At 53.6% G+C, this 24,818-nt stretch overlaps 1 protein-coding gene across 4 annotated transcripts in view; it reads left to right on the forward strand.

Moving 5' to 3' along the window:
* Positions 1-2,552: 2,552 nt before the first annotated feature.
* The window catches only part of Pacs2 (phosphofurin acidic cluster sorting protein 2), a 59,531-nt gene continuing 37,265 nt past the window's right edge, over positions 2,553-24,818 (forward strand). For 3 of the 4 annotated variants that reach the window (XM_013066080.3, XM_013066081.3, XM_004836827.4), the window contains exon 1: positions 2,553-2,729. In XM_013066080.3, the coding sequence (XP_012921534.1) occupies positions 2,611-2,729 (119 nt within the window). In that variant the 5' untranslated portion in view covers positions 2,553-2,610. The remainder of the gene's footprint in view (positions 2,730-24,818) is intronic. The other variant, XM_004836826.4, reaches the window with a different exon arrangement.

The following is a 24,818-nucleotide window of genomic DNA, read 5'->3' on the forward strand; positions in this document are numbered from 1 at the left end:
AGAGAGGCTCTGTTCAAGCAGCAGCCAAGCTTACCTCACCTGCATCCCATCCCCACCCTGAGTTTGTGTCATCTTAGCTGTGTGGATGGATGAAATCCCAAACTCTAAGTGCCCAGCTAGAAATGCCCACACCTTGACCCACAGGCTGAGGAGACCCCATGACAGCCAGTGGGACTAGTGCCTATGCCGTGCTCAACTGCCTAGGGATTGGGGCTTTCCTCTTTCTCACTGCAAAAGTCCTACAAACCATTTGGAACCTCAAGGCTTTGATTTATTAAAAACAAACCTGTCGGGGATTTAGCTCAGTGGTTTTGCTGCCTGCTGCACAAGCGCAAGGACTTGAGTTCGATCCCCCATACCAAAAAAAAAAAAACCTAAGTGGACAGGCAGCACGATAACAGTTTTCAGGAGGGTTTCAGGGTGACTTGAGCCCCAGGACTTTAAGGACTTTCTTCCGGGAGCTCCTCCCCAACTGCATTATTCATTCTGAACCAAGTTTTTCTTCTAAGAAAGTTGTGGGGAAGTGCTCCAAACTCTAGACTAGGGGTGTCACACCATACTTGGCTGCTGGAAAGGGGGACCTCTTGGCTTTTTGGGCACCGAAGTCTGCAAGAGGAGGAGCAACACAGCAGCATTCTGAAACTCAGAGGACAAGAGTGCAAACAACAGGTTTTTGGGGAAAAAAAGTACCTTATTTGGTGTACTCTGCCTACCTTGGAAATGCAGAGAAGACCCCCCACCACCACCACTGGTGCATGTGTGTGCATGGCATGCTTGTGCCCTCTGCAACCATAGGAACTAATCACTTGGGGCAATGCCAGCCTAGACTGAGTGGGTCCTCACCCTGGTTCCTCTGAAGTGGAGGGGCAGAAACTCGTGTGCCTCAGTTTCCTCCTCTGTCAAATGGGATGGACAGTAATAACACAACCATTGAGGACTCACAGTGGTGCCTGGTACTGAGCAGGGCGCTGTTTTCAAGCCCCAGTGCTTGGCTCAGTCACCCTACATCTCCTTCTTGATCCTTGGTTGGTTGTGCTGGCTGCCTGGCACACACAGACACGAGGTATCAGGAAGCCCATTCATCGGCCTGCAACAGCAACCCGTCCTGTCTCAGCGCTGCACACCAGTGGCTGAGGTCATTGAGGCCTTTCCTCTGTCCCCCATGAAAGGCTGCCTGTCCCCACAGGGCTGCTGTGGCCCTCCGAACAGAGGCTTCATCTCCTAGGTGCAGGCAGGGGAGGGCCACAGCATGAGACAATACCCCGGGCAGCTGGCTGCAGACAGACAGACCCTCGTGGCTTTTAGCTGCACCACTCGAAGGAGGAGGCAGTGTTCGGGGAACACAAGTCCCCTTGTTCTCTCCAAGTGGGACCCTGACTTCAAGCAGGCACAGCTGTTTGCCTCTCAGATCCTCGCGTTGCAGCGGGAGGCTGCCTCTGACAGAGCAAGGTCCAGCAGCCCAGCCTTAGCAGGAGGAGGGCCACATGGGTGGGGGCGGGGGCTGTCATAGTGACCCCCAGGGGCAGGGAGACAGCTGGTTCAAAGCTGGCTGGCTCAGGCTGGGATTATTTAAACAAAGCTACTTGTAGACAAGACACAGGCAGGAAGAGGAGAAAGTAACTGTGTAAAGCTGGAAACACAAAGAAGTAAGACATGCGAGAAAAGCTTTTCCTACATCTATTGACTTTGGCCGGAGACTCACCAAGAGCAGGGGAAGGTGAAAGCACCACCGTCCCAGCCCAGAACACAAGAGCCTCCCTGGCCCACTCAGGTCCCCAGGCCTGCTGCTGGCCTGGGTCTCCATTTCCCTGTCAGTCCCAGCCTGAGGTCCTTGTTCTGGGACTTGTTCTCATAGATTTCAGTAAAACCCAGAAAAGCAAGGGGAGGAAGCTGGATCGGGGAGGACCTGAGTTGGAGCTGGGTGTCCCGGTAGTGCCGCCTGCCACCGCCCTGCGAGCCAGGAGCAGCCGCGGGCACAAGGACCCAGACGAAGGGATGGGGCTGGGGTGGGGGGAATCCAGGCCCAAACAGGGGTCACAGAGGCCTAGAGGGATGAGGGGGACGCGCGGGACGGCGGGGACGGGAGGCGCCGGGGGACACTGGGGTGCACGCGGGCGGGGATGCGCCGAGGCCCACAGTCAGGTGGGGGACACGTGGGACGGCCAGGGACACGGCGCCAGGAGCAGAAGGCGCGAGAGACAGGGCACCGGGCGTGCCACCTGGCGGACCCAGCCCCAGTCCCCACGGACCTCACGGCCGTCCCAGGGGGCGGGGCGGGCGCGCGCCGGGAAGGGTCTGTGCGCAGGCGCGCTTTTGCGCGCTCCCGCCGCCGCGCCGGGGGCAGCCCGTAGGGGGCGCGGGACCTCACTTCCGGCGGGAGGTGATTGGGCCCGAGGTGCACGCCCGGCCAATTGGCGGCGCTGCTCGGCGTGGTGGGACGGTGCTTCCCTGACACCGCCCTCCGGTCCGCCCCCCGCCCCTGGCCCCGGCGCCATGTGACCGCGCCGCGCCCTCCCTCGAGCCCGGCCCCTCCCGCCACCGCCCGCCAGCCCGCCGCGCGCCCGCGGCCGGCGCAGCCCCAGGCCGCCGAGGGACGGCGGGGCCGGTGCCATGGCCGAGCGGGGCCGCCTCGGCCTCCCCGGCGCGCCGGGCGCGCTCAACACGCCGGTGCCCATGAACCTGTTCGCCACCTGGGAGGTGGACGGCTCCAGCCCCAGCTGTGTGCCCAGGTACGCGCCTGCGCTCCGCGCTTTGTCCGCGCACACCTGCCCCTCCAGGCCTGTCGTTGCCCGCACCCATGCCGAGAGCCCCGCCCGCGGGGGCCCCGGGTCGGGGCTGCCCGGGTCTGATCAGGTCGGGGCTCTGGGTCAGGTTGCCCGGGGAGCCTGGCCCGCGCCCAGCCTCCCCCTTGACACCTGCCTCTGGCGCGCGCGCGAGGTGCCAGCCGGGGACCGCAGTTTCCCTCTCCTCCGGGCACTGTCAAGCCTCGAGGCCTGGGAGTGACCCTCGGGCGCGGTGTCAGAGGACAGCCACAGCCAGCAAAGAACCACGGTGTCCCTTGTCTGGAGGGCTTCAGGCCGCCCCTTCGTCCTGCGGGCCAAGCCAGGTCGGTCCTCTCCTTAGCTTTGGCCTGGCCTGGCCCTGTAGAGGAATCTTCTGAACCTCAGTGCTTTTTGCCTGGAGCTGCTAATTTTGCCTTTGTAAAGGCTCACCGCCCTGCACTTGGTAGGTGGCCGCCCACCCCTCCATTAGCAAGGACTGGACTAGGCTCACCCGCAGGGCCCGAGCCTTGGGTAGCCATGGTGGAGAGGACTGGCAGCTTCTTGGTTTCTCCCACACAGCTTGAAACTTTTGTGGTTTTTTTCTTGACTTGGTTCCTGATCAGGAGCTCCCAGGCGGAGGGGGAGACCAACGCCGTCCCGCAGGATTCTGGCCCAGGAATAGACAGGAGGCTGAGAGAGGGGCGCAGAGGTGTGTGTGGGCAAGGGAACCTCAGGAGGCAGTGCGGCCCAGGAGCGCGCATGGGACTCTGGCCTTGAGTTTCCCTGCAAGTGGGCACATCACACGCCGTTTCTGAGTGTGTTGTGGGGGATGCAGAGGGCACCAGCCAATAGGTTTGCCCCCCTGCAGCACAGGGCTAGGAAAGGCAAGACTGATGCTCTGTGGGACTCCCACACCTGGTGCAGCCCCCAGGAGGACTCGTGTCCCTGTTTGAGTCAACACTTACCTCGAACCCAAACCCAGGAGCATCTCCCAAGCCCCACACCTCTTGTCTCTTCCTCTGCATCACCAGCCCCTGCAGCCCCTGGACCTCCTGTGCCAGCATATCCCCGCTTGTGAGGGTCCCACAGAAGATTCACCTGGCTGCCTTTGGCTGGGGTGCCCAAGTGAGGACCAAAGACTTTTGAGACTAGGTCTCACTGTATTGCCCAGACTGGTCTCAAACTCCTGGGTTCAAGCATGCCTTCTGCCTCAGCCCCACGTGGCTGGGACTGGCAGAGCATGTCATGGCACCAGGCTAGAACTGAAGTCTTTAACCTCTCAGAGGTGGAAGAGTGTGGCTAGGGGCACTGTCAGGCTCTGTTCTTAAGGAGTCTAGAAAGGAAGGCACGGGAGCAGGGCAGGTGGCAGGGTGGGACCCCTGGGGTGAGAGTGGCATTGGGTATTGGGATGATCGGGGCTCTGCCTGGGCTGAGGAGGGAGGAAGGGCCAACAGGATAGTGGGCTGGGTCTGGTATGGAGGGCGAGTCCAGGGTGACAGAGAGTGCACAGCTTCAGTTCTGAGCCACCCCTCACCTGTCCTGCCTTGTGTGTGGGGGGCTCTGCTGTGTGCTTGCATCACAGGTGTACACACTTAGACAGTGACAGTCTGCTGCTCATCTGGGACTTTCTGTCAGCGGCACCGTTCTCCCCGTGTGGCCCAGTAATTAGCCCTCTGAGCTGCGTTTGTAGGGCGGCTGGTGACGTGTTCACTGCTGTGTAGTATTCTCTGGGACGACACCACTGCATCTCTGCTGGTGCCAAGGGACGTTTGACTTGATTTCAGTTCATGGCTAATTGCAAACCTGCCGTATAGACATCCTGGTCCCCATCTCCTGCCTGGACAGCTCTCCCTGTGATGGCAGGGCCTCCTATCACCGGGTGTTAGGATGTGGGGTGCAGAGCATGTGTGTGCAGCTCAGTGTGGCCACCCAGTGGCTTCCCAGAGCATTGTTGCCAGCCTGGGCCCCGCCAGTGGAGGTGAGAGTCCCCAGTGCTCCACATTCTTGCCAACATGCATGACTTAATTTTTGCCAGTCTGGTGGGTATGAAGTGGTATTGTGGTTTTAACTTGAGTTTTCCTGATTACTAATCTAGGCCATGTGTACTTCCTTGTCAGTGAAATTCCTGTTTATTTCTTCTGCCAATTTTTATTTCTTTGTTTTCCTACTTGAATCTCAGCAGCTTCTGTGGGGGAAACTATGTATGTTGAAAGCTCCCTCCTCCAATTGTGGATGTCTCTGTCCTCTTTCACAGCCTTCTGTGATCCCTTAGGTCAGATTGGGTCTGTCCACCCTCTGTGATCCTTCAGGTCACTCTGGGGTTCGTGCCCCCTCTGTGGTCCCTGTTTATCTCTGCTAACTTTGGTGTTGGTTTGGTGTTGGTGCTGGCAGCAGAGTTCTCTGACCCCAGGGAGTTGTGCCAGGCACTCTACCAGAGGGAAGGCCAAGTCCTAGTGTCCCTCTGGGAGCCTGGGTACAGCAGCACTGCCACCCTGATGGCCCACTGAACCTTCTGCCAGGTGTGGTTGACACTGCCTTTGCTCCTCGTTCCCCATCCTCAGCAGCCTTTGCTGTTTTGGACCCAGAACTCCCACCTGATTTTGTCTCCTACTGAGGCTCGAGTTCCTTTCTAAACTGACTGTTCAGTGCGTTTGTGCGATCCTTACCCCTTTGGTCTCCTGGCTGATGTTAGTGCACTGAGGGAGCCCGGGTTCATTCCATACAGCAGGAGCTGGAGACTCAGCATGTTTCTGTCACCCCAGAGAGGTCCTGTGTCCCTCCCCAGTCAGCTCTGATGCTGCCACCCTCCATAGACAGTGCCATCCATCTGTCCAGGAGGCCACGTGTGGGTTCCCTTGCCTGCTTATCAACCAGCACCAGGCCATTCTACTTCTGTAACCTACCCTTTCCTTTTCATCACTGCATACTATTCCCTGGTCAGAGTGAGTTCTGCCATATGCACTCCTATGGGTGGAGGGCTGGGTGCTTCGCAGCCTGGGCCTTGTGGTGCGGAGCACAATCTCCCTGCCACTGGCTGCTCTTTCCTGTGTATGAAGTGCAGGGCCAGCCCATCTGCCTGCCTCCTTTCCTCCATCTTTCTTTTGTAGTACTAGCTGCTGAACTACATCCTCACGCCTTTTTTTTTTTTTTTTTTTAAACATAGTATCATTTGTTACATCGCTGAATTGTCCAGGCTATGCTTAAACTTTTGATCCTCCTGTCTTAGCCTCCCAGTGCTGTGATTAGAAGCGTGCGGCCTGGCTGAATTGCACTTTAATTGGGGAGTCTCTGTCTTTTTGTGGTTGGATTGAGGGAGTCCTTTGTCAGATACACAGATTGTGAACGTTTTCTCCTTGTGTGTGGTTTGTCTCTTCATTTTTTCGTGGTTTTTTTTTTTTCCTTTTTGTTTACTGGGGATTGACTCAGGGTGTCTCTCATGCTAGGCAAACATTTTAGTACTGAGCTACATCTCCAACACCCCCACCCCTTAAATTTTGAGACCAGAGGCTTGCTGTTGCTTCAGGCTAACATAGGCTGGACTTGAATTTGGGATCCTCCTGACTCCTGAGTAGCTGGGATTACGTGTGAGCCATTGTGCTTGGCTCACCTTGTGTTTTGATGAGCAGAAGTTTTTAATTTTGGTGAGGCCTAGTGTTTTAGTTAGTTGTTTCTGTGTCTTCAAAGCTAAGTACTCTTTTTTTTTTTTTTCCGGTGCCGGGGATCCAACTCAGGACCTTGCGCTTGTGAGGCAGGCTGCAGAACCACTGAGCTAAATCCCCACTGTAAAGCTAAGTACTCTTAAGGCCACAAAGGTATCTTTCCAGCAGTTTCATGGTTTTGGCTTTTGTGTGTAGGTGCAGTACTCATCCTGATTCATCATGAGCAGAGCATGAGGTGGGGTTTGCAGTGCCTGTGTGACTTCTGGAAGCATCTCCTCTGGCTCCCCACAGAGCCTTGCGTGGTTTATAAGGGAATTTCTTGACTCAGAGCTGGTGGGAAGGTGGCCCGTTTTCCTCGTGAACACACCTGCTCGACAAGCCTCTGTGACGTACTCGCCTTGGTAGACGATGCCTAAGTGCTTGTGTTTTATATGTCACAGTGAAAGTCGACTTTTGTTGTCTGTCGCTGATATCTAGAAATCGTGTTTGTTTTGTTTTTTGTTGGTATGGAAGGTGGGACACAGGGCCCTGTGCCACCAGGCTGCACTGCCAACCACTGCTTTGGGACTAGAACCGCCATTTAGAATTTTTTATTTTGTTTTTTGGGGTCTCACTATGTTGCCCAGAGTGGCCTTGAATTCCAGGGCCCAGATGCCCCTCCTGCCTCAGCCTCCCAAATAGGTGGGATTATAGGAATGCACCACTACACCCAAGCCTTTAGTTGATTTTGTTTGTTTGTCTTCTGTTTTTTTGACCCAGGGTTTCTCTGTGTAGTTCAGGCAGGCCTTGAACTCACAATGTAGCCCAGCCTGGTCTCCGACTCTCAGCGGTCCTCCTGCCTCGGTCCCTCTCGAGTGCTGGGATTCTAGGGTGTGCCACCACGCCCAGCACTTCGGTTAATTTTGGAAGTCAGTAATCTGGGTGTTTATGCAGAGATTACTTTAATTTGAAGGATATATTTTCTCATTGGCGTTTCTCAAGAATGGTTTTGTTAATTCTTTTCTTGTCTCACCACACTGGCCTTCACTGTGCCGCATTGAGTAGAAGTATTTGTGTATATAACCTGCTATGTTCTGAGGTTAAAGTTTTAGTGTTTCACCACTACAAATGATATCTGCTGTAACTTTTTTTTCTTTTGGTACGGGGAATTGAACTCACGACCTTGCACTTGTGAGGCAGGCAGAGTGCCACTGAGCTAAATCCCCAGCCCTATAACTTTTTGTTTTTATTTTTTATTTTGACACAGGGTCTCACTGAATTGCTAAGTTGCCCAGGCTGGGTTTGAATTTGCAATCCTCCTGCCTCAGCCTCCCAGAGTACTGGGATTACAGCTACCATGCTTGGCTCCTGCTGAAACTTTTTTATAGTTACCATTTATGAAGTTAACCACTTACCAGTCCAATTATTTAAATACAGGATGACCAAAAATTGCATAGTTTTTCATTAATTTTTATAAGCTAATATAATGGAATATAAAAACAACAGTTTTATCAGATTTATTCAGTACTGGTTGACTGGTTGAAATGACACCTGCCCAAGCTGGGGATCATCAGTCTGGAAACAAACGCTGCCTTAGTGATGCTTGTGGTTAGCTGTTAAGTGGTTAAAAAAGAGTCCCGGCGGGGCGGGGGGAGAGGGATTTAGCTCAGTGGTTTCGCCACCTGTTGTGCAAGCGCAAGGACCCGAGTTCAATCCCCGGTACCGAAAAAAAAAAAAGTATCGTGCATGGGTGTTGAACATAACCACTTATTTCTTGGGTTCTGGGAATTGAACCAGGGCCTCGAGCTTCATGTGAGGACAGTGCTCTATCTTTGAGCCACACTTCCAGGCCTGTGCTTTTCTTTTATTAAGAGTGTTAGGGATTCCTTTCCTTGACTTGCTAGTGTGGTAAATTGTATAAATTGGTACTCTAGCATCACTCACTTCCTGTTCTTGGAAGAATCCCAGTGTGCTCAGGTCATGGCAGCTTTGGAGCCTTGGAGAATGCAGACTGTGTGAGTTCTGTTTAGGGTGTCCGAGTCTACAACCTCCTTCCTGCAGCCCTTCCCGGACTTTGGTGCCAACATGTCCTCACACAGGGCGGAGGGCTATGTACCTTTGTGCCTCACGCTGTAGCTCATGTAAAATCAGGATTGTTAGGGAGAATTCACCTACAATGTAGCCTAGCTTTGGAGTCTCTGAGAGTTATAACTACTGATTCAACACCTTCAGTGGTTATAGAACTTTCTTTCCCTTTTAGTTTTGGAAAATTATATTTTTCTGAGAATTTGTTCATTTCACTTAGATTTTTAGGCACAATGTTGTTTATAATGTTCTTTTATTTCTTAAACCTCTGCAGGACCTGTAGTGCTGCTTCCTTTTAACTCTTACTTTATTTGTGCACATGGACATCCTCTCCTGATTTGCCTCACCCAAGGGACTATCATTTACTTATTTTTTAGATTTTTGGTACCGGGGATTGAACTCAGGACCTTGTGCTTGCCAAACAGGCGTGGCGCCACTGAGCTAAATCCCCAGGCCAGGTCTATCAATTTTTTTTTTTTTTTTGGTACCAGCGATCAAATTTGGGACTTTGCGCTTTCCGAGGCAGGGAGTGGAACCACTGAGCTAAATCTCTGGCCCACCCTGGGTCTGTCAATTTTTGACAGTGAATATCCGTTTTTTCTTTTTCTCCATTTCTTTTCTCCATCTCTTGTATTTATGCTGTTCTCTTTATTTCCTTCTTTCTTCTCTGTTTCCTTCTTTTTTGGTGCTGGGGATTGAACCCAGGGTCTCATACATACTAGGCAAATGCTGTGTCCCTGAACTACATCCCTAACCCCTTGTTTCTGATTTCTTAGGATAAATAGACAGCTTTTAAAATTTTTTATTTTATTTTTTTGGTACCGGGGATCGAACTCAGGACCTTGGGCTTATGAGGTAGACGGCAGCACCACTGAGCTAAATCCCAGCTCACACAGCCTATTATTTTTCCTCTTTCACAAAGCATTTGTAGCTACACATTATCTTCTAAGTAACGTGTTAGGTGCATTTCACAGCTTTTGTATGTATCCTTTAGGTTAGCATATTTACAGTTTTTTTCATTATTCCTTCCTTAGGCTTATACAGTATTTCAGGGTTTCTTAATATCCAGGCATATCCTTTCCAGTTATATTTCCTTCTTTCTTTTGGTACTGGGGATCGAACTCGGGACGTTGTGCTTGTGAGGCAGGCGGTGGTACCACTGAGCTAAATCCCCAGCCCATCCAGTTATTTTTCAATTCTTTTCTTCTCTTTTTTCCGTATTTATTTCTAATTTACTTTATGTTGTGATCAGAGAAGGTGGTCAATATGACACCAAATTCCTAAGATTTTTTTGGACGGGCTGGGGATTTAGCTCAGTGGTTCCACCACCTGCCTCGCAACCACAAGGTCCTGAGTTCGATCGCCGGTACGAAAAAAAAAATTTTTTGGAGCTTGCTTTATGGCTTGGACTGAGGTCTGTTTCCCAGACATGTTCTGTTTGTAGGTGAAAGGAATGTGTGTTTGGTGGGACAATACAGGGTTTGCTGTCAGTCCATTAGATCGAACTTGGTTTATTGTGGTCTTTACACTTGTTTCCTTTTGGTCTACTTCAGAAATACATTAAAAATCTTCAAATCTAAGGGCAGCTTTTTCTGTTGTCCTTATAATTCTGTCAGTTTCTGTTTCGTACATTTGGCGGCTACGTTATTTGGTATATACATGTTTAGAATTACAGTACCTGCTAGGTGTTTTGAAATTTTTGTTATTGTGTGTCTCTGTGTCTAGTGATAATTTTTGTCTTACTGTTGACTTCAGTGGTATAGCTGTGTAAACTTTGTTTGAGGTGGTAGTATTTGGTGGGTTTTTTTTTCTGTTTCTTTTACTTTTTTTCTTTAAATTTTCTTATAACCTTACATATTAGTTGTATCTGGTTATTCAGCATGTATGTAGATTTTTGTTTTCATCCAGTCTGACTTAAACTGGACCATCCAGTCCATTTACACTTGTCTAAATTGTTGCCATTTGGGTTCATGTCTATTTCTCTTTGTCCTTTTTTAAAAGATGTCCTACACTTTTAATTTTTTTCTTTTGTCTTACCTTATTTTGCATTGATTTTTGTTATTTCATTTTTCTCCTGTATTGGTAGTAAAATTTATCACTACTTCAATTTATTTTTTTCTTTTTCTTTTCTTTTTTCTTTCAGTTCTGGGAATTGAATCCAGGAACTTACACATGCTAGGCAAGCACTCCCCACTGAGCTACACCTCCAGCCCTTTTTAAATTTTTGAGGCAGGGTCTTGCTGAGTTTCCCGGGTGGCCTTTAACTTGGTGATTTTTCTGTCTCAGCCTCTCAAATAGCTGTGATGGCAGGTAGGTGCTACTGTGGCTGGCTACTACTGTGGTTTGTTTGTGGTTGTCCTGAAAACTTCAGTGTGCACACTTGTTGTATTTTAGAGCTAATTATGTCTTTATTCACCTGAGCAGCAGATCTGAGTGCACTTTGTTCTAACCTAGCCTTTTCATGTGCATAAGTGTATTAGGGGTATGGTGTGTGTTTCAGCTGTCTTCTTAAGCCCATAAGACACTGTCATTATTGCTTCAGCTGTTAGCTCTTTTTTTTTTTTTTTTTTTTTTTTTGTAAAGATGCTTTTATTTATTTACTTCTTTGGTACCGGGAATCAAACTCAAGACTTTGTGCTTGTAAGGCAGGCGCTGTGCCCTGCCCCTTGTTAGCTCTTGATGAACTTTAAAATCACTGTTTTGTCTTCATCTCTCTTGCTCTCAGAACCTGGAGTTCTTTCCTCCTCTTGCTGGGAACTTCACTAGGTTTTCCTTGGGGAAGACCCATGACAGCCAGCTGCCCCTTGGTATCCATGGTGTGTCTGTGCCTCTCATTCCCAAAGGGCAGGTGCTGGTGGTGCGTGGGGCCTCTCCCCTGTGAGGTAAGGTGCACATCCTGACTTTTGCCTTCCACTCTTGCTGGAGAGAAGTTAGCCACCTGTGGCCAGAACTCGCTGGAAGGGGTCTGGTGTAGTGGCTGTGTGGTCACCTCCGTGTGTGACAGTCATGTCTCCGTATGACAGCCTGCCTGACGATGTGTCCAGGTGTGGGTGTCCCCCGTGATGCCCAAGTTGGAGTCACTAGACCTTCGACATTATGGATGGGTGGTTTCCTTTGGGTCTGGGTGGTCCTTGACTATTGTCCCTTTGATCACTGCTCTGCCCTCACATCCCTCCTGTGGTCCCTGGAGCATGGGGTAGACTTGAGGTGGCGGCCCTTCCTGTTGGGTGCCTCGGCCCACAGGTGAGGAGCATGATGTGGAGAGTGCCTCTTGTGTGTCCACGCATGGGCATGGCCCGAAGGAGATGCTGCTCTTTCTTGCTTAGAGCTGTCCCCAGCCCTGAGGGCGTCTTGCATGACTCCTCGGTGAGCATCTCTGTGATTGGACCAAGGTATTGTGCAGGGCCTGTGGGTTTTTCTTGGAGCTATGGGGAAGCCTCTGGGCCATTGAGGGGTTGCTTGGGAGAGTGATGCTGGCTGGAGGTGCTGCAGGCTTGAGAGCAGGCTCAGGGGAGGAGTGCTGCATGAGGGAGACACGCATGGCCTGTGGACTTAACATCTCCCAGCCAGTCTTCGAGAGGCCAGGACACAGAGGAGAGGTGGCACATGGGCCCATCTACTCTGTCCCACCCTACCAAACCTCACACACTCTTTGGGGAGGTGTTTGCTGTTAGGATGCAGGTGTGGGAAACTCATGTGACCCTGTTCTGTCTTTCCTGAGAGCATCAAGTGTATACCACAGCCAAGTGGGCTGCAGCTCTCCTTGACCTCTATGCTCTGAGCATCCTTGCTTTCCTGGGTGGCTTTTGTGCAGCAACCATGGCCCACAGTGCCCTGCCAGGATCCCCTTGAACACTGATGACCTGAGGACTTGGTGGGCCTGGGGGAGGCCTCGTGTTTGTTCTTTTCTCTCAGCCCAGAAGGCATTGCAGGGCAGGGTACTGGGGGCACATGACAGTGGGGTCTCTTTGGACCCCACAGTGGGCATGTGGAGGTGCAGGGTCATGTCAGATCAAGAGAGAAGTGATGGGGTGGGGAGGGTCCTGGGCCAGTAGCCCCTGTTGGCCCTGACACCCAGCACATCCTGCCCTGGGCCTGCGAGCTGGACCTGACTTACTCCTTGGAGACTACAAACCTAGGCTGCCAGTCTCCTCAGGCACCCTGGAGCCCTGCCACATGGTGTTTCCACAGAAAGTGCAAGTGAGCTTCTGGCTGTGCTCGGTGACTGCCCGGGTGGCTACAGTGGGTTGTTCAATGGTGGTGCTGGGAAATGGCCCTAAAAATAGCATGTGAGCCAATTGAGAAGACACATTCCCCTGTGGCTGGAGGTGGGTTGGAGCAGATGTGTTGCATGTTGTCAGGCAAAGGTGACTCCACATGTGACTGCAGGGTGAGTACTGTGGTCCTTGGGAACTGAGTTCCCACTAACAGAGCTCTGCACTTCTTAGTGACTCCTCCAGGCCCTGTGGCCCATGGGGCGAGGCAGTGCCCAAGTGCTCCTCATGATGGGTGGAAGGGGAGATGCCTAGGAGCCTCAGCTGTGGCTCAGGTGTTATTCAGCCTGGTGGAGTTGGAACCCATGACCCTGGGCTGAGTGGACAGAGCATGTCCTCTAGGTTGCCCAGAGTGTCTTAGGAAGGTATCCTGCTGGGCTGCCTTGTAGCCAGGGTCTCCCTGGTGTTGCCCGCTGGAGTCCTGGAGTTCTCCATGGTGGAGCCATGGACAGGGAGGCAGGGGAACTTTGGCTATGAAGACCTGCCCTGGTCTAGGCACTCTCGACCTGCATATCTGGGGAGGCCAGGTATGTGCATGCTGTGGCCAGGCTGCTGCCATCCACCCCTTGTTGGGGTCACTGTGGCCCAGACCCCTGTGCGCTTTCGCCCCCATCCCACCATTCCCTTAGCCTGCTGGTTTCCGGCCTGGCTCTGGACTTCCCTTCTTAGCCACCCAGCACTTGCCGTGGCATGACCTGAGGGTTGTCATGCTTTGGAAAGTTAAATGGGAGTGACACTGGAGCCCACACACTTTCCAGCCTCCAGCCCTGGCAGGAACACGTAGCAGTGTTTGAGATACAGCCTTTGCAGATGCAGCCAGGGCAGGATGGGGATGAGAAACAGCCAGGGGCCGCAGGGCTGGTCTGAGGGGAAGCAGGTGGGGGAGGGGATGTGTGCCTCACAGGTGGAATCCATGGTGAGCAGGCTGGGGAGGTGAGTGTTGGCCAGGGACTGTCCCGTGGGGTGGAGCAGGGATGGATGCCCAAGGCTGTGCTCACTGTGAGGGTGGAGGTGGCAGAGCAGAGGGGAGGTGTAGTCCGTGGGCAGCTCCTCCACCAGCTCCTGACCTCGCAGGCTTCCCTAGAGGCGGTGGGAGGCCAGGGCAGGTGTCTACTCTCTGCTGTTGTCCTGTTTGGTTGTGCTGAGGTGGGGTCAGGGCAGGGGCAAGGCCTGTCTGTGTTTACCTGGGGTTCCCAGCTGTGCCCAGCCGTCCTGGTGTGGGCTGGGTAGGGGAAGAAGTGTCAAGTCAATGGGCCACATACCTGGTTAGTCTCCACATGCGTCTTGCTGCAGTCTCTTGAATTGGTGACATGATGTACAGAGATTGGCAGCACAGCCATCACTGCCCAAGGTTCGGTGTGCTGGAGCCACTCTTGGTCTGGACTTCAGCAGCAGAAATGCTTGTTCTGGGAGCCCAACCTTCAGAGGAACCAGTCTCTGAGGCACTTCTGCAGGCCATTCCCCAGTTTCCTGGCTGTACGGTGACTCTCTGACCATGGGACACGCATGGGTGGGGGGTGTGGAGAAGAGTGTGACAGAGACCCTCCCTGTGTCCACAACAGTCCCCAGGGCTGGAGAGCTGAGGGGTCTAGGTGCTCAGCTCTTCCTGAGCATCTGGCTTCCTTGGCTGAGACTGGCAGCCTGGAGGTAATCTCATCTCTGTCTTCACACCTTCATATTTTGCCCTTTCAGGAACACAGGTCCTCAGAAAGGGCAGTTATGACCTCATCACGACACCTGCCGCCTTCCCAGGGCCTTCCTGGGACTCTGCAAGGCTAGAGTCCTGTTGGAATTTGCAGTGGGGTTCCTGGGTGGGGTACCTGGCAGGCTTCACGGCAGGGCTTCTGGCAGCTCTGTGGCTTCCTGGGAAAGATAAGCTGCCCCCCAAGCGCCCTGAACAGCAGTGTAATTAGGCTTTGCAGTGGAGCGATTTGTGTTAAAGGGAAAAAGGAAAAACTTGATCTATTAGACTTACTAAAAAGTGACTTCCTAGTTAATTTCCTTCTTGCATCTTCCAGTTATTTTGCTAGTAGAGAGCATCTTTCAGGTAAACAAGCAGCTATCTTGGCCTGACCCTGATGTGGACCCAGAGCCGTGCAGGGAGGAGTTCTTAGTAACAGAGTCAGAGAGTCGGGTGTTCATTTGATTGTCCCATCTTGCTGTGGAGTGGTGGGGTGGCAGTAGCCCTGGCCCTGGCTGGCTTGGATTCCACCCAGCACTGCATCTCCAGGAGGCAGTGGATACTATGTACATGTGCGCGCAAAAGGAATGGGGAGTGGGGCCTTGGGCAGGATGAGCTTGGGTGTGTAGGGGCCCTTTGGTTGGCTGGCTGTTCTGGGTGCAGGTGCCCTGTGTCCCCTGTATGGCCCCATCCTCACCCTCTCCTGGCCTCTCTCCTGTGTACCAGATATGGCACTGCCCTGGAACTAGGGCCAGCGCACTATTCCTACCTGCTGCCCCTGTCTGGGGACCAGACTGCCTGATGGTTGAGCGCAGATGCCCAGCACATGGTGTGGTAGAGAGGGCCAGGGTTGGACATCTCGGGTATCACTTTGGTGTTAGCTGAGGTTTGTGCTCTCTGTCATGAGGCTTCAGAGCCTGGAGCCACCGGAGGGTCCCTCACAAGGGCTTAGTGGGGTCCACATGGCCCCTTTGGTCAGGGTGCACAGAGCAGCCCGGATGGCACCTGGGGAGGTCCCCAGACCAAGGACTGTGATCTGGGAGTATAGCCATGGTGACGCCACTGCTGAGTCAGCACCAGAGTGAGTGCTTGCTGCATGGAGAGCCCTAGAGCTCAGCATAGGCTCAGAACCCTGAGGTCACTGCAGCCCCAGGCCTCTTTTGTCCTTCTAAGTGGTGGCCCTAGTGCAGCTTCCACGCAAGAACCCCTCTGGCATCTCTATCATCGTCTTTGCCTCACATCTGCTTTTGCATCATCTCTGTGCCCGCTGCGTCTGCCTATGGGATGCCAGCCTTCCTGGAGTCTAATGTTTGGTTACGGTCCTTCCTTCCTTCCTTCCTTCCTTCCTTCCTTCCTTCCTTCCTTCCTCCTTCCTCCTTCCTCCTTCCTTCCTCCCTCCCTCCCTCCCTCCTTCCTTCCTTCCTTCCTTCTTTCGGATGGAATCCAGGGCCTCTTGCATGTTAGGCAAGTGCTTACCACTGAGCTCAGCCTTTTTTATTCTGAAACAGGGTCTTGCTAAGTTACCCAGGTTAGCCTTGAACTTGTGATCCTTCTGCCTCAGCCTCCTGAGGAGTCAGCCACACCCAACTTCGGCTGTCTGGTAAGTGGTTTTTTAAAAAACCTGGACCAGCTGTGAACCAGGAAGTTCAGCCTATGTTTCTCTGATGAGTGGTAAACTTCCATTTGTTTCTGTCATCTTGTGTTCTCTTTATTTGGTTTTCCCTTGCTATTTCTTTTCATTTCTCCTTGAAAATTAATTCAGGATTGATCAAGATTGAGTTTTTTTTAATTACCCATGCCAAGAAATCTGCTTTCTAGTCATTTACCTGTTTTTGATTTGCTTAAAGTGTGAAACTTACCATTTAAAGATCACGATCCCTCCCAGCCTCCAAAAACGGCAAGCCCTCAATTCCTGGGCCCTTGTCCCTCCCCAGCCCAACGGGGCCACAGCAGGTGGGCAGCACATTGACTGCTGTGCATGCAGCATTGTGTTGTTGTGCTCAGGCCTCTGCTCCATGTGAGCACTTCACACTTTCCCGTTTTGGTCGGGTGTAGCATTCCCTTCTGCCATCCGGTCCCCTCCCTCTGTGCCGTGCCACTGCCAGGACCACCTGTTGCCATGGGAGCCCCAACCAGGCTGCCTTGTGGTGGGGCTGCCAGGCCTTCCACCTGCTGTGCTTGGATTCCAGCTGCCACGTCCCCGTTCCCCCAGCTGTACAAGTGTGGCGATTGTTTGCCAAATCCCCACCTCAGCACAGGTGGGTGCGTCTTTGAGACGCTTTGGGCTGGATGCCTCCCGGGAGGTGGGAGGGTGGCGGCGAGCCTGGTCTTGGGCCCCTGCCCTGCATCCAGGGTTCACCTGTGGAGCCCCAGCCAAGGATGAAGAGGCAGCGGGAGTGGAAGCTGCCTGGACAGAAGCCTAGGCACGCACTGCCCAAGGTCTCGGCTGTGCTAATCCTGTCCTTCGGTGGTGATAACTGAGTCTAGGGCTGTGTGGGGTCAGTGCTGCGCCTAAGCCTGCTGGTGAGGTCTCAATAGCCCCCAAAGTGAGTGCCCACCTTGGGCACAGCCCCTGTGCACAGTGCAGGGGATGGGTTCAGCAGAACACCATAGCCTGCACCTGCTCTTGGGTAGTCCTCGAACCGGGCACAGTGGGTAGATCCTGGGGTTCAAATTCTCCACACTCCTTCCTGTGTCCCCGGGGGTTTTGATTCTTAAACAAGCTCGGCCTTGACCACCTCTCCTCCTGTAGGTCACAGAGTAAATCCAGGGCAGCCTCACACCCACCTTGCTCCGCAAATATCCAGGGGTCCTGGAGCAGTGTGTGCTGTTCCACTATCTTCCAACCCCCCAGACCTGGCTCCTGCAGGCATTACCCTGGTTTCCCACCTCTGTGGACAGGTGCTGGGCTGTGGCGAGGTACAGGACGTCAGAGAGACCTGTCTGGCCAGCCCCGAGGCCCATGGCTCCAGCTTTCCTGGTCCCCACCTACCTGGTATCCCTTGGGACTCCCCCTGCCTTCTGTGCCCGGCATGTCATGCTTGCTGTTGACAATGGTGGCCACTCCAGCCATGCCCCCCATGCAGCAGGGCCTGATCCTGTCCTCTCCTGGGGCCGCCCCATTGTGAGTGTTCCCATGTGGTGTCTCCTTGGCAGCGCTGGTGACACAGACCCTGCTGTGGCAGTGGAGGGGTGCCAATAGGATCCTGTGGAAAGAAGCCATCGCTGTCACTGCTCCTGGGATGGGCATGTGTTGTCCAAGACATTTCCAACCACTTTGTGGTGTACCCATGTGGGTACACCTGGGTGCGGAGGGGCCAGTGACACAGCCCTGGAACATACCTGGCAGAGGGCTTGGTGACGACATCAGGGGCTGAGCAGGAGCAGATGGGAACTACAGCCTTTCCCAGGTCCACCTATGTGTATCCCATTCTTGCCTTCACTGCTCTTCACCCTGTAGAATATTGGGAAAGATGGGAAGCCAGAGGTCGGATGGAGGTCAGGGTAGATCCCAGCCTAGTGGTGCCCTCTGGGGTGAGTCCTTTTCATGAATGAGGCTCCCACACCTCATTGCAGCCTCCCCAGGTGCAATGAGCCTATAGCCCAAGGTCTAAGGCCTGAGGTCCCGCGGATGCCAGCAGGGAACTGCCCCACATGGAGGAGTCTGTGCCCAGGCTGTGGCTGTGGCAACACAGCCCCCACCTCAAAATGTATTTGCTGCTGAGCTTGCCCTGTGGCACAGAGCCTGGTCTGGGGAGGCCTAGTCCTGCCAGAGCCCCGTGGCTGCACAGTGGGCTGTGTCTGCTGTGAGACTGGGAGCCTTGGGTGGCTAGGGTCTGGGCCTGGTACAGGACACTCATGGCTTGCCTGTGTCGCCTCCCACCCCATCCCCAAACTAAAGGCCCCAAGCTCTGGTTGCAAGGTCTGTGTGCTCAGCTGATTGCCAAGGCTCCTGTAGCCCTGTGCCCCCCTGTACCCTGATCAGGAGGGCCTGGAAGGAAGAAAGCTGCCCTGTCACAAGGTTGCTGCAGGCCAGACCTCCCTGCCCAGGGAGCAGGTGCAGGGTGCAGCTGGAAAGGCCACAGCAACCCTAGGTCCCTCATGGTTACACACAAACCAGCGTGTGGGGAGAGGTGGGGCCCTTCTGGCCACCCCAGCCATGTGTGTGTGCGTGCAGTGTGGGTGCACCTGGGCCTGTGGCGTCTTCCACTCCAGCCCAAGCCACTTTCTTTCCCCTCTGTCCATCCTCCCTGTCATCAGTGTGGGGCTGGCCTCTGGCTAAAAGGTGGGGAAGTGGAGACCTTGTCACTGGAGGGTGCCCAGCTTGGCCTCAGGCTGTGTATGAAGTGCCTAGTAATCCTCACTGTCTACGGCACCTTCCTCAGTCCTCAGTGCTGGCCAGTAGTGACACTGAGAAGGCACCTCTGACCTTCTCTCCTCATTAGCAGTGTCCAGACAAGGGCTGGACACTGGAGAAAGCTGAGCTCGGCCAGTGAGAGCTGGCAGCCATCCCAGGCCACCCAGGTGCAGCTTTGGCCCCAGGCAGGTGACGAGTGCTGAGACGCAGGCAGAATGAGCCCTTGGCCATTGCTGGGACATCGCAGGAAGCCTCTGCCAGTTGCTTACTGGCAAGGGGGCTGCTAGCTGTGTGGACAGCCTGCAGGAACGGACCTGGGCCTGGATGGGCAGGGTGCTGGCTGTGGCATTCCTCTCCCACAGTCGTGGGAACAGCTGGCTGGTTGCCACTGCAGGCCTGGCTCCCACGCAGCAGACATGTGGAGGGACAGTGCCTGGAGACAAAAGGTCCCTTGGTTTCCCTCCTGACAAAATGCACGGTCAGCGTTTGGGGCCCACAGGCTGAGTGTTGCACAAGGGCTGGGTCCAAGTGTTTCTGCTCCCCATGTAGCCTCCTGTGTCTAAGTGCAGTGATGGACATCCGTGTTCTCTGGGGCCAGCCAGCATGCCAGCGTAGGTTTGGAAATCTATAAAATGCTCTCCTGTTCTGCTCAGGGCCACAGTGCTGCCAGGGGTGGTTACGTGTGTGCATCAAAGAGGACATCTCCACAGCAACATTTCCTGGGTGTGGCTCTGTGGGAGGAATCCCTGTCCAGGGCTACATCATGGAGGATGGGGCCTGTGGATGTACTGGGTCCCGATGACCAAAGCTTGGGAAGGAGGGAGTGAAGGCCAGGTTTGGCTAACTGGGGCACCTGGTGGGGTGGTGGCTTGTGGAGCAGTGTGCAGGCTCTGGGTGTTGTCACCAGGCTGTCCATGAGAGTCTGCTATGGGGGCGTGGTGTGGAACTGCTGCCTGCCATCATGGTGGCTGCCCCAGCTCCTCCATCAGTCCAAGTGCCTGTTTCCAATCACAGACATGAACATGGGCTTTTGCAATGAAGTTTGTATATGGAACTGATGCGTAGCCTCGGGCTGCTCTTGGTCTTAGTGGAACATTTGGAGCCCACTGGAGGAGCAGTGTCCATCCATCACCCTGAGCTGACTCGCAGCCTTTCAGTGACTTCCCCTCCTGCCTTTCTTCCAGTTCCTCAGCTTCCTTTCCTTTAGCTTGGTTTCTCCTAAGGCCAGCGTACCTATCCCAGCCTGTGGGCAAGTGCGGTGAAAGCCCAGGGGACCAAGGTGCTGGCCACCAGCCCCTGGGGGCCACCCTGCCCTGCCACTCACCTTGCCTCCATGAGGATTGTTGGGGTGCTCCCTCATCCCAGCCAGTGCTACGGCCCAAGCAACTGGGATCCCTGCACTACTGTACTCACTGACCTCCCCAGTATATCAGGGCCTCCTCTACACCCCTGAGCCAGGTCCTGTCCAAGTCTGTTGTTATCTATCGCTGGTGCCCTGCAGGGCCACAGGTGGAATCTGACTGGAAAGGATGATGAGAAACCTAAGGCCTGGACCCCAGTCCTAGGGCAGGCTAGGTGGAGAGCAGAGGGCCTGGGATCAGCCCAAGGGGACATTGGCCAGGCTTTAGAGAGGCCTGGAATTTTTCAGTTTAGAGTGAAAATGCCTGGAGCAAAGAGTGCAGAGATGGCAGTTTGCACACACACAGGCTCCTCCGCAGGGGCTGGGCAGGAGTGGCAGCCCAAGAGGTACAAGGACAGTACTCCAAGGTCCACAGGGCTGGGCTGCATGGAGAGACCCTGTGTCTAAGCACTGCCATGCAGAGGGCATCTGTCAGTCTCTTTTTTTGTCCACTTTGGGCAGGAGCAGCAGCAGCTCCTGTCCAGCAGGGGAGGAGAAGATAGGAGAGGGCTCAGACACGTGTAGGGACAGCAGGAGCTCAGCAGCAGGCTGGTGGTGGCCACTGTCACAGCTCTCAAGCCCACAGGCTCTTAGGCCCAGCACTCTTGGGCTTGTCTCAGTCCCTCTACCAGCAGTGTCCCGAACTGGGGAGGGATCCCCTCGGTTCTTCCCACTGGTGGCTGTCCTGAGAATCTGGACCCCTCCCCAGCCCTGCTCATCATACTGTTTTGTCTCCTGTTGGTGTGCACTCCAGAGAATTGAAGAATAGGACAGAAAGGAGATTTGCACACTTGTGTGGTAGCTGGTTCACAGTGGCCAGGAGGCGGGCAGCCACATGTCCTCGGCCAGATGGGGATGCACACAGTGGAGCATTATTCAGCCTTGGAGGGTGGACATTCGGACCATTCTGTGTCGTGGACCACCTGAGGATGCACGTCAAATGGACACAGCCAGCCACAGGAGACAGATGCTGGGTGGCTCCACTTCCATAAGGTCCTTGGATAGATTCGTAGGGTCAGGAAGTTGGGTGGGGGCTGTGGGGTAGATGGGGAGTTCCTGTTCCATGGGTGCAAGATTTCAGGTCTGCTGCACAGTGAGGTGAGTTGGGAGAGGTGACTACACAGCGAGTGAATGTGCTGACCCATCCTGTGCCCTGATAGCTGGAATGGTCAGTCCTGTGTGATGTGTATTTTACCTCTATAGAAAAGGACCCCTTTGGCTGGTTCTGGCTGGGTTCTGGTGTGACCCAGGTCAGCCGCCTGCGAGGTCCACTCCATTTGCCCTCTCCCTGGGAACCTTACCTTGAGAGCCAGCCTTGGGCAAGGACAACCCAGTGAACCCTGCTGCCCTGGGCTCTTAGGATATGAGCAGATGGCACGGGGGATGTGTGGACAGCGGGGGGATACATGGATGGTATGGGGACACATGGACAGCGTGGCCTGGAGTGTCTGGACTCAGCCTGTGTCTCTGGCCTCCTTGCCCCAGGTCCTGCTCCCTTATTGTCGTGGGCATTGAGGGCTGTGTTCTGGGGGCACTGGCTTGGTTTCCCTGAGGAAGGTGGGGAGGAGTCCCCACCTCCCCATCCCGCAGCCCAGAGTGTTGTCTGCAGGTGCCTCTGGAAGTGGAAGGCCTCTCAGAGCCTGCACTTAAGAAGTTTCTGAGATCCTTCTGGAATGTCACTTGTTCCACAATGCACAGAAGCCAGGGGCCAGTGTAACACAGAGCCCCTCCTCCCTTGGTCACCTCTGGTCCCCACAACTGCTGCCTGTCCCCAGAGGGACCCTGGAGGGGAAGCCCCAATCCCATCCTCTGTGCTGGCCCAGGCTCAGTGCCCACCCCACAGCAGCCATGCCCCCCGCCCCAGGCAGCACTGTGGCTACCCTCTGCCCTCACTGCCAACCCGGCATCCACCAGCCAGGTCAGCTCTGAAGCCTGAAGACCCTCAGAGCTCCCCTCTTTCTGCCTCCCTCTGTGAACCCTGAGCCTGGCACCTCTTCTTCCCCAGACTGTCCTGCCTCAGCCTGCCACAGCCCAGCTGTCAGGGGCAGTGGGTGCTGCTGATCACACTGACCTCAGCTCACCACAGCTTCTTGGGCACATGTGGCTGTCAGCTTTGCTCCCTGATGTATACAGGTGTTCCTGCAGCCGAGTTAATTCTGCTGCAGCTGGGAAGGGCAGTCGTACCACCGTGCCCTCACACCCACCAGCTGCTCTGGAAAGACCCCCAGAGGCTCCAGTGAAGACAGCGGTGTCCTCGGCCTGTGCTGCAGCAGGAGGAGGGGCTCCTTTGGATGATGAAAGGGTGGACTCCCCGTGCTAGAGCTGGAAGGCGCCCAGCGTGGCTGTGATGCAAGGAGGCCGCGGGGTCTTGTGGGATGAGTGCCAGGCCGAGGCTACAGCAGCCCTCTCTAGTTCAGGGTCAGAAGACCCAGGAGGCCAAGAACTCTACCGCCTGGCGGGGAGCAGGTTGCGCCAACAGGAAGAAGATACACTCCTGCAAGACAGAGCTGCATGTTGTCACACATGAATGTAGATTCTGGATATTGAAACTGCTCGTTTTTGGGCTTTTTTTGGTACCGGCGATTGAACTCGGGTCCTTGCGCTTGCACAGCAGGCGGCAAAACCACTGAGCTAAATCCCCGGCCCCAAAACTTCTTGTTTTATTTTTGGTTTGGGGTTTTTGTGAGAGGGGTCCTGCAGTGCTGCCCAGGCTGGCCTGAGACTCCCTCAGGTAGCTGGGACCACAGGTGTCCATCACCATGGCCAGGGCAGAACTTACCACTTTAAAGATAAGATTTTACCACTCGACCATGGAGTGTCCAGCTCAAGTTATATGAAGCACAGAGGGAGTTGTTTTCAAGTTAAGGATTGGAGAGAACAAAGAGAAAATCTTAGTGACAACAGGAAACAATAGGGAACATTAACAAAACCCAGAAGTCAATCATTTGGAGAAGCTTGATAAAGTAGCAAACCTTTAGCAAAAGTTACCAAGAAGAAAAGAAAAACATTCCCATAATTTTAGGGATGAAGTGAAACAAATGAAGCTGAAAAACAAAAAAAAACATTAAACACAGCATTGTCAATAAATACGAAAACTTGAATAAACAATTTCCTAGAACAAGTATGAATTATCAGGTGAGCATTCTTAGACTGGAATCCAAAATTCTCCCAAATCCAAAACTTCTTGAGTGCCGTGACCCCAAAGGTGGAAAATGCCATACCCGACCTCAGGTGACAGGTCGGAGTCAGAGTGGGAGTGCCCTAAAAATCCTGTGTCCAGTCACCTCGCGCTCTGCCTGTAAGTGTGTGTGAGACCTGAGTGAGTTTTGTGCCTAAATTTGGGTCCCATCCCCAAGATACTGTATGTATGTAAATATTTCAAGATCTGAGAATTGGGTCACTTCTGTCCCCAGGCACTACCTAGAGAGACCTCTTGTCTTCAGAAAACAGGGCCGGGATCAAACCCTTTCTATCCTCAAAGGCACCAGGAGTTTTACTAGTGATTTTACAAGTTCGTAAGAAATGAACCCTGTCCCATGGTGTGTGTGAAATGGGGCCACACTGTCTGCTTTCCACAGCCGAGGCATCATGAAAACCCACAGGGCCCTGTAGGGGAGGTGCAAGCAGATCTTAGGGACCTGTGTGGACGCAAATCCTAAGTGCTGATGGACTGAACCTGGCAAGGCCCAGAGGGCGGCACATAGTACAGTATACCAGGGTCACCTCAAGGACATGTAGGTGACTGATTTCACATTAGGGTATTTGTTCCCAGAGCACAGCCATAGACCAAAAGGAAAATGATGTGATAGACTGAGAAAAGGCATTTGATGAAATGTGCATGTATTTTTAGGAATATAGAAATAAGTCGGAACTTCTTTAACCTGTTGTAGGGGTCCTACTAAAGTCTACAGAGCGTCCAGTGTGGTAACACACGAAGGGGCCTTTGTTGGCATTCACAGTCAGTTCTGTGAGTACCAGCTACCAGCTCCCCGCTGGCTGGCTGGAGGGCCTTCCTATCTCTGCAGGTTTTGGACAGTGCTGCCTGGACATACTATCTTTGGTGGTCAGAAACGTTCCCTTTAGCATCAGGAAAAAGAAGGTACTGTCCAGTGTTACTCTTGAGGTGACAGAGAGTGCAACGGCTTCCTTCTAGGAAGGAAGAAATTGCCATTTGCAAATGGCTGTGTTGTCCACACTGACCTCTAAGTGAGAGTATCTGTGCCATTAGTTCCAACTCTAGAAGGCAACTGCTACAAGATCCATGCCCGGGCTCGATAGCATGGAGAGACCTGCACCATCACCTTGAAAATAAAATGCTACCACGTACTAACTAGTGGCTGGCTAGAAATATATCGGATACAGGGTGTTATACCAAAGACTTCTATAGGAGGGATTCCTGACTGAGGAAACGGTGCTCTAAGAACACTGAATGCTGAGTAAATAGAAGCCGAGCATGAGAGCACAGGCTATGGGCTGCAGTTTCACTTCATAAATTCCATGTGGAGTTTGTTTGTGGTCTTGGCAAGCTAATTTAAAGGGCCTACGAAATGGACAACAGTTTTAAGCAAAATGAGTCGTCTGTGGGTTAAAGAGTTTCAGTGTGTTCAGGGTTATAGCAGAGT

This window comes from Heterocephalus glaber, unplaced genomic scaffold (genome assembly GCF_053883595.1).
Source record: "Heterocephalus glaber isolate CG9 unplaced genomic scaffold, H.glaber_assembly_v1.0 deba00001608, whole genome shotgun sequence".
NCBI lineage: Eukaryota > Metazoa > Chordata > Mammalia > Rodentia > Bathyergidae > Heterocephalus > Heterocephalus glaber.